The sequence below is a fragment of the Halyomorpha halys genome, unplaced genomic scaffold (genome assembly GCF_000696795.3).
Source record: "Halyomorpha halys isolate HHAL.00 unplaced genomic scaffold, Hhal_1.1 Scaffold1472.1, whole genome shotgun sequence".
Classification (NCBI taxonomy): domain Eukaryota; kingdom Metazoa; phylum Arthropoda; class Insecta; order Hemiptera; family Pentatomidae; genus Halyomorpha; species Halyomorpha halys.
In genome coordinates this window covers 80,362-95,096 of record NW_027104804.1, presented here as the reverse complement: position 1 = coordinate 95,096, position 14,735 = coordinate 80,362, and the positions used below count along the sequence as shown (strand labels likewise).

Here is a 14,735-nt window from a genome sequence, read left to right as displayed (position 1 = left end):
TAGGCACGTACTCTACAGGTGCCGAAAATAATACTACCACATTGCCCTTAAGCGATCAACCGTCAACAGAAGGTAAAAAAACAAATAGTAAAGTTTATTTAATTAATGTAAAACTTGAATAATTTTGAATTTTGTAGAATATTACCAATGAACGATATAGCTATTCGTTTCAATTTGAGTTGAGCAACTCGATACCTAAAAGGAAATTAATGTCTTCTGCGGCCCCTTTAGTTTCATTAAAAATAGTTTAAGAATAGTTCGTGGAGCGTTTTTGATGGTTTTAGAACAGCTTCCTTCAAAAATCTTTTATCAGTTGATAAAATATTACTGTTATTATTATGTCATTATTGATGAAATATCGCAGTTGCACCTCGTCATGTTGTAATTTCATATGTTTCATATTAAATTACATTTATATACGTCATAATTACCCATCTCTATTCGAAAAATTTCATCATGAACCTAATTTGAACATTTTTTTCTTAACCTCCTCAACAATCAATCTTCCACATATTTATAAAACTTAAGTTATCATCTGTATGTTTACTTTATTTTGTTATTATTTTAGTTTCATTAATTTTATTGTTTATTTTATAAATTTATATAAATATCAATTAATAATTTCAATATTTTTATTAGTTTCATATTTTTTTCTTTTTCTTTTTAAGTTTATTATTATTATTTTATAATAATTATAGGGCAGACAAATGTCATAGGAACTTAAAATTTTTATCAGTTCAAAGTTAGCAAGTATCGTAAAACAAAAAAAAATGTTTAAGAATTTTCAAAAAATGTAAAATGGCGGTGCGCATAATTAATATGGCAGATTTTTTAAAATGACTGGTGTATATTTTTAGCATTATAGTCAATAACTTTTAATCTGTTACAACCAGTTTAAGTTCGTATAATGGTAAAATGTATAGATGACAAAGACTTATGTAGAGTATTGATAGAATTAGGGACTGCCTTTGACTTGGTCAATAGTGGAAAAGAATGGACATTAAAGCTCCGCAGAGAAGCAAATCATGAGAAACTCCTGACTTCGTGTGGAGAGAGAATTAAGTGAGGAGATGAAGCTGTTGTCTAATTAATTAACGAGAGGTGCCCATGTAGCTGAGGGAATTGAAGCATCACCTTATTAAGCTCGTTTCTGAAATGGCGTCGGTTCGATTCAGGTCTGTGCGGGTTCACAATTATTTTTTGGCGGTCCCACGGAATAAAAACTTGGTCCTTCCACTCCGGTTAGAACAGTTACCTCTAAGATTCTTAATAAGTAGTATATGAACATAAATAAAATGCTATTAGTTTTAAATTATAATTGTCTAAAATATGTTTTACAAAATGTTTTAGGAAGTCAAAATATCGAGACAAGCAAATCTTTTAGCCAGAAACTAAAAGACAAAATAAACAAGATTTTGACTCTGAACTTATTTAGAAAGCAAGGATCAAAAGTCATTTTTCAACCGAAGTATCCCTACGGTGTGACAGATTCGTATCCAGGTAAATATAATTGTTATCTAATACCAGCCTAAGAAGATATCTTTGTCCTTGTATCATAAATTTAACTGAGTCATTCAACACCATAAACGTTACTCACTTATACATGTATTCAAATTTTATTTAAATGACGAACACTTTTTCTCTTGACCAGAGAATCTTTTCATTTTTCTGTGCTTTGTTAATCTTGCCTAATTTGCAGCTAGATGTATTATAAGCTAGTTATTAATAGCTTAATTATTTTATGCAAATAACTACTAAGAATAAATATTCAAGACACTGAGTAACTTCCGTATTTTACATTATATAGGAGGTTCCATTTCCACCCTTAAAATTATTATTACTATCATTACACTAGTAATCCCGGCTTCATTTAGCTATAGAAATTATCCATCCACGTTTTGCCTCAGGTGCATAAAGCACGTTTTACCTCACTTCATGTTTTATTTCAGAAAATGAAAACAAAATATTTTTAGTCACCTGAAAATATTACCATCCATAATTTATCTTATCTGAATTTCAAAGGTTCCCAAGCATATTCTAGACATACAATCAATATATATATCACACTTCCTTGATTAAGCCAATAACACATTAATGCTTAGTTAATTTTGCTGTATAATATTACATTATTATTACTATTATATTTTTAAGGGCTGCCCTTCACATTAACAAATCTAAATGAAACAAATCTCACCTTTGAACAAATCTTAACTGAATATGCAAAGTACTTGATGAAACAGGACGAATTGGCAATCACTGCATCTAAAATGGTGCTTTTACCTGAATACCCAACTATCCCGCCTGATTTAGATGCAGGTACATATTTGTTACAGTCTTCATGTTTCTTTTTATTACAACATTAAGTATTTATTTAAACAACTAAAAGATTATTAAATAATTTGGGTCATTTTCACCCTTTACTAAGTTTAAAAAAATTGAAATCAATAATAATTCATAATTCATTGACTAAAAAAAAAAAAATAATAAGAGAAAGTAGAACTGTACTACATTCTTAACTCTTCTAATTTATAAATATCCCTAAACCTTTTTTTTTGTTTTATGGAAATATCTTATTTTTAAAAAGTAAAAATTCAACAATTTAAAATTGAAAATATATTTTATTTAATTTCAATAAATTAAAAAAATAAATAAAACACTACAAATAACCGTCAACAGGTTTCAATTCTCGTGTTTTGTCAACTGACCAGAATTAAATAAGAACTCATAAATAATTTAAACTTATGTTTTATGGCCATATTATATTTTATGGTCAATAAAAAAAAATGTTTCCTGTATGAGGAGATGATTGGGGGTGTGGTCAGTAAAGAACACAAATAAGTAAAATCTTATATATCAGTGCCAACGTTTCGGCCAAGGTTTCAGGCCTTCATCAGAGCGATTGGGGGCTGGCCTAATTCCAATTTTTCTTTTTTTTCCTTATTGTGTTAAAATAAGTTTTTTAAAAATTATTTTACTTTAAATTTTTCTTTCTTAACCGTGTTAAAAGAATACTTAATCTTATCTTAACGGTTATTATAGGGGCTTAATTATTAGCTTTTCTCGTTTTATTTGCTTTTACCCATTACCTTAAATATTATCTGTAGAATTATATCACCAGTAACGTTATTACTAAAAAAATATATATATTACCATTTTAATATTCTCGTCTAAAGCTAAATTTTAATGCAATTTGATTTCAATAAAATTATCATATCAATAAAAAAAGTTATTTAAAAACTGATAGTTTTTGAGAATAATGATAATGTTTTATTAAAACATAAAATGAAACTAAATAGAATCTGCAAAAACGTAGACAGTCTAAACGATAAGGAAGAAAAAAGGGTGGTCTACTTGATGGGGTGAGATTGTACCACGAATTAAAAATTACTCCCACATAAATTTTTTTGTACTCCGAAGTAAAAAAGAATGAAAATTACATCTTCCCTAAATCCCTCAGAATATCTGGGTAAAAGAAGCAATGGCATTGACAAAAACCCAAAAATTGGAACAAGCTCACCTCGTTTCACGCACCTCCAGCGCCTCTATAAAGTTATTGTACAAGAGCCCAAGAGAAGAAAAAAGGCATATCACCCCCATTTTTGATTACTTTAATGAAAACTAGTCCATTAAACTAGCTTTAATTTGAGTGCTAATAGACATCTGTAGGTCACATAGTTCCTGGGATATAGATTTCTCAAAATAAATTAACTAACTACTAATCTTTCAGTAGATTGTTAAGACATTTTTCTTTTTAAAAAGCTATATCTCGAGAACTATTGGACGTAAATAGCTCTTTTAGGACTAATATTTCAGAAAATTTACTCTTCTTTAAATAATGTTCTCTTAGATTTTCTAGAGTTGTTGGTAGTTTTTATGATATAGAGCTCCGAATACAAAATTAATGTTTTTTTAAGGTTTTGAAACAGCGGTCATGTTTTATTCCCCCTACCTATACTTGGCATACTCATAAGTTTTGACTAGTAATTATACATAGTTTTCATTGAAGTAATAAAAAATTGGGGTAAGATAACTGCCTTTTTTTCTTCCCGGCTTTTGTACTATTAGGAAAGAATCAGTTGGGCTTTCAGGCCGATATACGGCAGGAGGTGGATTTTCCCTACCTTGCACATACCTACTTCTTAACTGTAAACTTATATTTTATAGTAACCCGACTGAATGCACTGAATCTTTTAGTTATATACTCAAGCGTGTCCTACTTACAGAATACTTTTTATACTATGTAGTATACACGGCCTCTACTGAGTATGAATATTGAGCTCTGTGATCAATTATTCATGATCAGTATTGATTGTATTAATTTTTATTAAAAACTTACCTTTCCAGATGATTTTGAAGATGTTGACACAACAATTTCACTTGACGTAACAGAAAATAGCGAAGAGGTTCTGAATGATCGACCAAATAATGGCGAAACCACATTAGGTAAGAAAATTATTATATTTCATTTTTATTTTTTAGTATATAAACTTGTTTTTATTTAAGAGTAATAAATATTAGTATAAGTGTTCATTCAACAGAAAACAAGAACGAAAAAAATAAAAATGTTACAGTAGCATTCCTAAAATTTAAAAAAAACTTAATTAAAAATTTTTAGCGGCCCAACTGCATTGGGTTGCCTCATACACAGCACACTTGAGATTAATAATAACATTTGGTTTTGAAACCTACACATAAATACATAAATATCCATAGTATGCTAGTGATACATGATTGTTTCATTGTTTTTCTTTTATATATTTAAATTTTTTGTCAACCTTTTTATTATTTTTTTTTCATTATTTTCAATTTTTTCTCCTACTTGATAGGTCAGTCTGTCTTTTTTCGTCATTAAATATAAAATAGAATTGTAATTAACATTTTATTTCCCACTTCTTTAATCACATTAATTTTATTCTATATAATTATTTACTTTATGTCATTCTGTTTATATTTTCTTTTTTCTATTCACTGCTTGTTATCTTGTTCTTTGTTCTTAGCCCTGATGAAGGCTGGAAATTCTAACCGAAACTTTGGCACTATTAAATAAGTTATTTCAACTTTAATTTAAGTGTTTTAACTTATTTATTCATTAAATTATTTTATTATTATTAATATTATTTTTTATTTATTTATCTTCTTTGTTTGACTTATGTATCCAATCTAGTATTTCTTTTAACCAATTTTTTTATTATATTTTCCTTTAAATCTATGTATTAGTTTTGTTTTGGTAAAATCTATTTGTTTGTTTGTTTTACTGTAAACTGATCAACTGCTATGACTAGTATTTCTCTGGTTTGATTTCACATCGGTTTCTAATGGTGAATTTGTACACTGGGGAGGATCTGAGAGAGCGACTTCGGGAAACAGAATTTGTTCATAAAGTGAAACAAAAATTGTGAAATAAAAGGGACAAGAAAGGGAAAGAAAAAAGGAATAAATTGAAATATTTTTATTTAGTGTGGAGAATTGATTGTAAAGGAAAACTGTGAGAAAAAAAAAAGATGTTTTCTTTCTACTTTATTATATCATGTTAAAATATGTAATTTACGTATGTCCGATCACGAATTGATTAGTATGCTGTGTAATGTAGCAACCCGATGTATTTGGGCAGCATGATTGAATAAAGCGTTTTTCTTTCTTGACCGCACCTCCAACCATCTTCCCCTCATATAATTTATCCACGGTCAATTATATCTCATCATTATAATTAAAAAAGTAATAAATTGAAATATAGCACAGTTGACTAGCTGTAACTTATAATATGTGCTTTATCAACAAATTTCATCGCGCTATGTCTAATGAAGTTGATTTTATCGCTTTTTTAATGGTTTCGATTTCTATTGAGATTAAATATGACATAATACACCACATGTTTACGGAAATTTTCGCTCTCAAAGAGGTTTTTGTAATGTCCTCTTCATTCCGGCCAGCTTAGAGGACATTGGTTAGGAGTGTTGGCATTCATTATGGTTTGCACTACCTTTTTCTTTTTGTAACTGGACTGGTGCTGTCTAACCTTATTTCAATATTGAACCGTCGTAAAGGTTCGAGGAACCATATTAATTGGCCCGAATCGAGGAAGAAGACATTATTTCTTACACCATAAAATTATAAAGTTTTAAACATAAGCGATATATATGATTTTGATGTGTAATTTTAATTGACTAATTATTTTTTTATTTTGATAAATTTTTGAAAAACCTGCTGGAGGTAAAAAAAAAATCAAGAGTAATATATATATGTATGTATGTATGTACGTACATACATACATACATACATACATAATTCTTTATCAGAATGAATAATGATAGAAATTTTTCCCGTATATTGAGTAAATGTTGCCCCTAATTGTCACAACAGAGTACTTTTTTAAAGAATATAATGTCTAGTAGTTAACCGAGTCTTGTGTTATTTTTATGTGCAAAATAAAATGTCTTTGTAGTTTACAATCATCCTAGTTCATTTCGACGTTTCATACTTACTTACGTGGTAGTAAACATGATGTGTGATTTTAAATTTAACTGGATTTCTTTTTTCCTTTTTTTTACCTTATTATCCTGCGAAATGGCTCATAACTAGAGACGCACCCAAACGACGATAATGGTTAGTGATTGTTAAATTGCACTAGAATTTATCATGATATTGTTAGCAGAACATGTAACTATATATTTGTTCTGTTTCAAAAGCCAAACACCTACCTTGGTATCACATTGTGAATTTATCAGACAATATTACTTTAAAATAGTAATTTGAACAGAAAGTTGATTTTTCTCCCTCACTTTTTTCCAGGCTTTAGCCTGCCACCGTGATAGTTAAACAGTTTTTATTTACTTTAATTGAATAGAATTTTTTTTTTCACACCATTAAATATTAAATATCAATTCATTTTTTTCTGTTTTATTACGATCCATTTAAAAACGTCCATACTTCCTAAGTAAATAGATAGTATAGTACATAAGTAATAAAAATTGATATTGTTTTTTAATTGCCTATATTTTTTTTTAAAGAAACTGATTCAGAAGATTCGGAATTTACTCATGACAATGGTAAGTAAAAGTTAAAGTAAAATACAACTTACTATTACATACAACTATATACTTTTTCTGTTTCTGAAGCTAACAACTAATAATGAGTACTTAGTAACAATAACTGGGCATTGCATTATATTTTTTTTTTTTAAATTAGACAACATCACTTAAAACTAGTCATTTAAACAGAAAATTTTTACTTTTTCTTTTGCTAAGGTTTTAAGCTGCCACTGTGATATTTTTCATTTAATTTATTTTTCAAATAAATATAATCTAGTAACAAATTTAAGTATAAGATATCAGTCCCTTTTTTTAATTTTTCTATTTATGTTAAAATAACAGATAGAACACACAATAAAAAAATCTAGATAACAACCAAACTGTTCTTTAATAGAAATTTTCTTGAGAAAACCATGTAGGTGCCACAAGTAGCATGTAATTTATTAATTTACCTAATTTCTTTGGTGTTTATTAATCATTCCATCAAGTACATAGCTAGTGTTGGGCTTAAGTGATAAGCTTTTGATATAGAATTTTAATAGGCTAAATACCTTTTATTAATTTATTTTTTTTAGAAACTACTTTTTATACTTTGGACTCAGAGGATACATCAGATTCATCATTGGAGATTTACGAGGACTTTTTAGACCTAAACAATGGTATGTACATAAGTTAAAATCTATATAATTTATTACAATATTGTTACCAACATTAAACTATTTTTTTTTTTAATTTTAACAATTCAAATGATAATTATGTTATAACAATTACGTGGTATAAACATGATCTGATTTTGTAAATCAGAATATTTTACTTTGAAGTAGTCTTTTGAACAGAAAATTTTATCTTCTTTATATTCTTTTTCGAAAGTTTTGTTAAAAGGATTTTTTTTTTCAAAAAATGTTATAAAAATCAAAATATTATTTTTATGACATAGAATTGTAGAATTCATTAAGTTTTTATTTTCAGTTTTTTAATAATTCAAAAGCTAAGTACCATTAACAATAACGTGGTATAAACATTGTATATTTTTGTAAATCAGAATCATTTACTTTGAGCAAGTCGTTTGAACAGAAAATTTTATCCATTCGTTTTGCTAGGTTTGTTAAAAGTATTTTTTTTTAAATCAAATAAAATCCAAAAGATTATTTTTATAACAGAATTATAAGATTCATTTTGTTTTTATTTATTTATTTTTTTTTTAATAATTCGAAAACTAAGTATCTTATAAAAAGAACCCTGTATAAACATAGTAAAGTTTTGTAAATCAGAATAATTTACTTTGTGCTAGCCGTTTGAAATGAAAATGTTATCTAATTATTTTTGCAAGGTTTATTTTTTTAAATCAAATAAAATCGAAAAAATTATTTTTATAACAGAGAGTTATAGAATTCATTCCGTTTTTATTTTCTGATCTTCTTTTTTTAATTAAAATAAAACTGCTAAAAAAAAAATTTAAAAAAAAAAAATGTTTCTTGACGTATTAAAAGTGCATAGTTTGAAGAAGTTATATTTATCTGCCTAATAAAGTTTATTTTTTGTTGAACAATCACCCTATACCCTAACAACGATTCATCATATATTCCATTAGGTGGTATGAACATAAATGATAGATTACTTATTGATGCTAAATTTCAATTGGCTAATTATTTTATTTTAAAGATAAAAAGACTCCGAAAAAACAAGACGAAGCCTTGAGCCACAACAGATCATCAAAATTTGATGCTGTCCTAGAATATGTCAATGACGTGATGATTTCAACGGGTAAGTGAAATTCAAATATAATATAAGTTTATATGATATTGTAAAATTAGCGTAGAACTACTAATTTTTTTTCTTACCAAGCCTACGCATTAGCTATTACTTGACTTTATATTTATTGCATGATTCCATATTAAATTATGTTCTCTATTCAAAAATATTATCAAGTAATAGCTATAACTTGGCATTAAATTTATTGCATTATTATATATTAAATTATGTTGTTTATTCAAAAATATTATCAAGTAATAGCTTCAACTTGGCATTATATTTATTACATTATTCCATTTTAAATTATGCTGTTTATTCAAAAATATTATCAAGTAATAGCTACAACTTGGCATTATATTTATTGCATTATTCCATATTAAATTATGTTCTCAATAAATCCCACCAAATCACATTTACCCTTCGACGTAAACCCATGACCTCTTTCTCTACAATATCCTTTAATAATACCCCACTTATTCCTGTCGAACAGATCCGTTACTTAGGACTACATCTCGACAAACGACTGACATGGAATCCTCATACAAGACTAAAAAGACAAGAAACTGCTCGTAGATTCCGACTATTGCAACATTTACTAGACAAACGTTCTAAATTGCCAATCCATTACAAAAGACTGATCTACATGACTATTATAAGGCCTATCTGGACATACGGAGTTGAGCTTTGGGGCTCCACTAAACCATCAAATTCCTCCAGAATCCAATCCTTACAGTCCAAAATACTTCGTAAAATCCTTAATGCTCCTTACTTTGTCACAAATCAAGTCATCCATCAGGACCTCAATATTCCATATGTTTCCCGGTTTGGCCAGAACCAGATACCGTTCCTTCCATAATAAACTTCTCAACCACCCAAATCCACTTGTTTCTAACCTGGCTTCTCCTTCATTACCTAATAATCCTCCTAGGCGTCTGAAAAGAAGATGGCCTCGAGATCTTCTCCTCTAGAAATGTTATTGGAGTTCTATCAGTGGGTAGATTCTGCACATGTTTTTATCATGTCACTATGTCACCTACAGCAAATTTACTTGTTGTATATAAGTGTATACAGTTGTAAATATCAATAAGTAAATTATTTAAAAAAAAAATTATGTTCTCAATTCAAACATTTTATCAAGTAATAGCTTCAACTTGGCATTATATTTATTACATTATTCCTTATTAAATTATGTTCTCTATTCAAAAATATTATCAAGTAATAACTATAACTTGGCGTTTTGAAAATTATCTCTTTTAACTTTTTAAACGTAAAGGTCTGTACTGGAGCTCAAATTTTAAAATATTTACTCTGTCAAAGATGTTAATAATTATTTTGTTAGTGTGGGTAGCTTTGAAGACATTTTTCTCTTAACGATAAATGAGAGAAAATTTAGGGTTTTTATGGAATAAAATTAATTTCCATTTAAGCGTTTCTGCATTGGTTCAATGCATAATTAAAGGTCATTTCGTATCCCCATTGTAACTAACCTATAACTGCCACTGGCATGATCTATTTGGTCAGCAACATGTAATATATTTGTTTTAGATATGAGTACCTCTGGATATAATGTATCTGAAAGCACTATTTCATTCGACAAGTTTGTAACCGAATATCTCAGAAATCTGTTCTATATGAACAGAGCCAGCAAAATATTTTCAAACGAACAGAATTTCACAGGCAATTTCACACTGCCTCCAGGTGTAGAAGCAGGTAAGTCAAAGTAGCCATCATAACAGAATATCATTTTTAGTCATTAATATATAAAATATTTATTTTATCTTTATTAATATTTACCTCGTTTTATAAATTATTTTTTGTGTAATTCTTACTGCTTATGGGAAGTTCGAAAACTGCTGTTCTATACACATAATTTTAAGTATATTTTTTTAAATAGAATTGTTTACATAAGCAATTTTATTTCTCTTGATCTTCTTTCTTATTTTTTTCTTATCTGAGGGCAAAAAAATACTAATAGTTATTATTGCCTTTGTAACTAAAAGTAAAAGGAGAAAAATAAATATTGGATTTTTGTATTAATTATAGAGGATGATAATTTGTGCTTGTTATGACAAGTTAATTCTTGTTAATGACAATTTATGATAGTTATTCAACAGATATTTACAATACAAATTCAGACCCAAACCAGAGTTAACAATTTCATGGTTTTAATGAACTTGATGGTTTGTTAATATTGTCCTCATCGTCGCCCAAGGCCCTGACATCACCACATTTTTCCATGACCCCTCTGGATGGAGGACACTCCTCATAGACATGAATTTCTGTGAAAGACACGTTACATATTTGACACAGTCTTGTCATCAGATGGTCAAGGGTCAACCTACAATGCTCAATTCTTAGGCGCATTATAACCACCTCCTCTCTTCTACATATTCTAGAGGATGAGAACCAGCAACTCGCAGTTGCCTTTATGTTATTACACGAATCAGTTCAATTTTGTTGCTAGTCATTTAATATCCTAATCCGTTTTGTTCGAAACAGATCTGAGAGGGGAAGGTAAGTGAGTGTTTTCCAATGCATTTGCAAGAAGAATTTTTTATTTGCTTAATAGTGTGATAAATTTCTTGAACTAGAGGTTTTTCTAAGAGAGAAAATTTGTAAAAGGGATTCGAGGGTACACAGAGAGACAAAAGAAACTATTACTGATTCATCTGTTGATGACTTTTGGACTGCTTTTGAAATCAACGTCAGTTGAGCAGTGAGGATACCGCAGATACAATCTTGCATTTCAACTTCCTTGAGTCAGCCATCTTAGTATGTAACCCTAATGTTCTGATAGTTATTAAGTCCTGAAAGAAAACTTTGTGTTATTTCTTGAGAAGGACATCATTAAGTCTTGGAAACTTTAAAGCTTTGAAACTTTTGGAAGCATTTTACAATGGATAGGAGGAAGTGGCAATGTCCCTGGTGGTAATTTTCTTTTGTGGTTCATAGTTTTATGTTGATTAAATTAGGAGAAAACCCGTCTCATTTTTTTAATCGTTTGTATTTACCGACATATTTCTGTATTTTTGTTCTGAGTTTCGTTTTCATCTGTTCACAGACGTGTCAGTGTCAACTCTGCCACATCGTCAAGAAGATGTCGGCACTACATCTTTCAAAGATTCGGTTACTGAATATTTAAGATTGATGATGATGCGTAATTACACAAGAAAGGAAGTGTTCCCAAACATTATGTTAAAACCAGGAATGGGTAAGTATAATTTGTCTAGGTGCAAAATAATCCATAAAATCTTTTCCATAGAAAATATTTATAAAAATAATGTAATTACTTATTCAAAAAAATAAATTGAGAAGATACAACAGACTATATGGATGATGTGCATGATTGGTTCCTTCATTCACTTCCATTATTTTATATATCCTGTTTCAATTTTTAAAATCGACTACAAAATTCAGTTGTGTTGTTTTATTCTGTGTCAAAGCCTATACCTAGCAAAAACAATATTTAATATCTCATATATAAATAAATCTATATTCACAATCAATCTTGTGCTCTTAACAATTTTTAGTAAATTGTTAAATATCCCAATCCGTTCAACAATAATACATTATATAGAATGTTTATACTTTTAGATAGAAATGTTGAATAGCATGTGTTATTAAAAAAAAAAAAAAATATCTGGTTATATTTTTATAGTTTCATCAAATATAATTTCAATTGTTCAAGGTAACAACAAATTTATAGTTATAAACATATAACTATACTTAGTATACATAACATAAATTTATAACTATCTTCTCACCGAGAGCAATTTATAAGAGACAATCTTTTTCCAGAAACGTCAGACCCATTTTCAGACTCCGTAGCCGTATATTTAAGAAGGTTGATTGAGGGCTGGCTGGATCAAGATATCGGTTTGTATTCTTTTATAAAATTAAAAAAAAAAAAGCTAGACTTAATGATATTTACTAGGCGTTAAGCCAATAATTTAAAGTAGCAACAAATTTTCAATTTTTTTTTCTTTCATCATATTTTTTCATGCATTAAAGTCTACAATTTAAATTTATTGAGCATTATTTAACATCAAAATTCACAAAAGAATTATCTTTGAAATTTTTAGTATTCATTTGGAGTATATTATCATGCCATATCCGAAAAAATGGAGCTTCTTGATTTTTCATTATTACTTTATCATTTTAATTTCAATGTATCACTAGCTTTTTCTACCTTTAATAAATTCAAAACTCCTGGAAGGAAAATAATCATCCAGTTATTTTTTAGTAAGTTGAAGAACATCATCGATAAAGAAAGAACTTAAGCCGTGAGACAGGCAGTTTATAACACCATTTAAAACTTTAAATAAATTTCTTCAATATTTAATTAATTTTTTTTTAGCTCTATTTTTTTCATTTATAGGCGAAACGCACTGCCAACTGTTGTCAGCTGTATATGCACTGCTAACAGATCCCCAGTTCCCATGGCCTTTATTCGGTAAGTGTGTAGATGGGATTATTTTGTTACTTACAATAATATTAATGTATACTGTTGAGTGTGCCCTATTTCTCGTTATAGTAACGCCATAAAAAGATCAGTATATTTTGTAGTAACTTCAGAAATAGACGTTTTAAAGATTAAGCAAACAAACATACGTAAAAGATAAAATATTCAAATATATATGTAATAAATATTTTTCAAACAATCATAAATTTAATAAGGTCTGGTACCATTGTCTTCTCTTTAGCTAGTCGACTTAAGGCTCAACTAGTTTTAAGTTCCTATAACTTAAGCTGCATGTTTTAATCAATGGTCGGTGGTCATTTTTTAATGTAAACGTAATTAAAATTGAGAAAATAATTTACTTAAATTAACAAATTAAAAAAATAAAAACATGTTTTACTAAATATGGCGGAGGGAGGTTATAGTATAAAAAATGGGTACCTGACCCATCAATACGTGGTGGGGATAAACAAACAAAGTACAAAATGGTAGTCTAACTGTCACGTAATTAATAATAGGGCTTGACCTTATGGTCACGTGGCCAAAGTGGGCGTGGCCTAATGATCGTGACTGATCACGTGAATAGTTAAGGTTCGGTCGAGCTAAATTAGAGTGCAAATTTTTCCCACCAATATAAATTATGGGTTCTGATTGGTTGTCTCATGGTCACGTGATCAGTAGTTAAGGTTAGTAGGAGCTAAACATTTTAATTTAAATCTCCCACTATAGGTCACGTGACCAAATGCGGGCTTCTGATTGTCTGACTAAATCAGTGCATAGCTTGCCCATATCTACTGCCGCTAATGGTCCTTCAAATTTTTAAAAATAATTAAAATCCAAAGTTAACCCGCAAAAACCTTAATTTTGTTATCAATTTTTTTAACAACATTTTATTCATAGTATAATGGAATGGTTGTTAATGGGGATAGAAAAAAATATTTTTTACATGTTTGAAAAAAATAAATCCTTCTAAAAGCAATTCAATAAATTTGTAGATAGTTCCCAATAACTGAAAATAAGTTCCATGTGAACTTAAGAGACAATTTACAAAAGAAAAAGATTTGAGTGGTGATCTGTTTTGATTGTCAAATATTAATATCTATTACTAAATTAAAAAAAGTATTGATAATTCAGTTATAATATTTTTTCTTGCCCGTGGCTGTAACTCGTATTTTCATGCTTTGATTTAAGAGACATTTCAATAATATTTTGTTCTTTTTTATTATTTCGATAAATATGTTTCGTGGTAAATATTGAACCTCTATTTCAGATTCTTACGTTGAAAGTATTTTACAAGACATAAACAACGGATTGGAAGCTTTGAAAATTAATCCATATGCCACTTACAACTCCAATTTTGAAGAAGTTATAGATATGATAAAAACACTACCACACGAAAACGCCAAGATGGTTTTTAGACTCGCCATATTCGGTCAGTATAGTTTATCTTCATTATACTTTACTTTAATATTTTATTTCATAGTAAAATAAAAGAA

The 14,735-nt window shown here is 28.5% G+C and overlaps 1 protein-coding gene across 1 annotated transcript in view; it reads left to right on the top strand.

The window, feature by feature from the left end:
• The window catches only part of LOC106689804 (uncharacterized), a gene marked incomplete at both ends in the record, with an annotated part of 120,523 nt that overhangs the window by 25,513 nt on the left and 80,275 nt on the right, over nucleotides 1-14,735 (top strand). Inside the window, 11 exon segments of the mRNA XM_014434987.3 lie at nucleotides 4-72; nucleotides 1,351-1,500; nucleotides 2,152-2,316; nucleotides 4,345-4,443; nucleotides 7,008-7,046; nucleotides 7,604-7,687; nucleotides 8,691-8,792; nucleotides 10,326-10,490; nucleotides 11,842-11,991; nucleotides 13,159-13,233; nucleotides 14,510-14,671. Of these exon segments, the coding sequence (XP_014290473.3) occupies nucleotides 4-72; nucleotides 1,351-1,500; nucleotides 2,152-2,316; nucleotides 4,345-4,443; nucleotides 7,008-7,046; nucleotides 7,604-7,687; nucleotides 8,691-8,792; nucleotides 10,326-10,490; nucleotides 11,842-11,991; nucleotides 13,159-13,233; nucleotides 14,510-14,671 (1,260 nt within the window).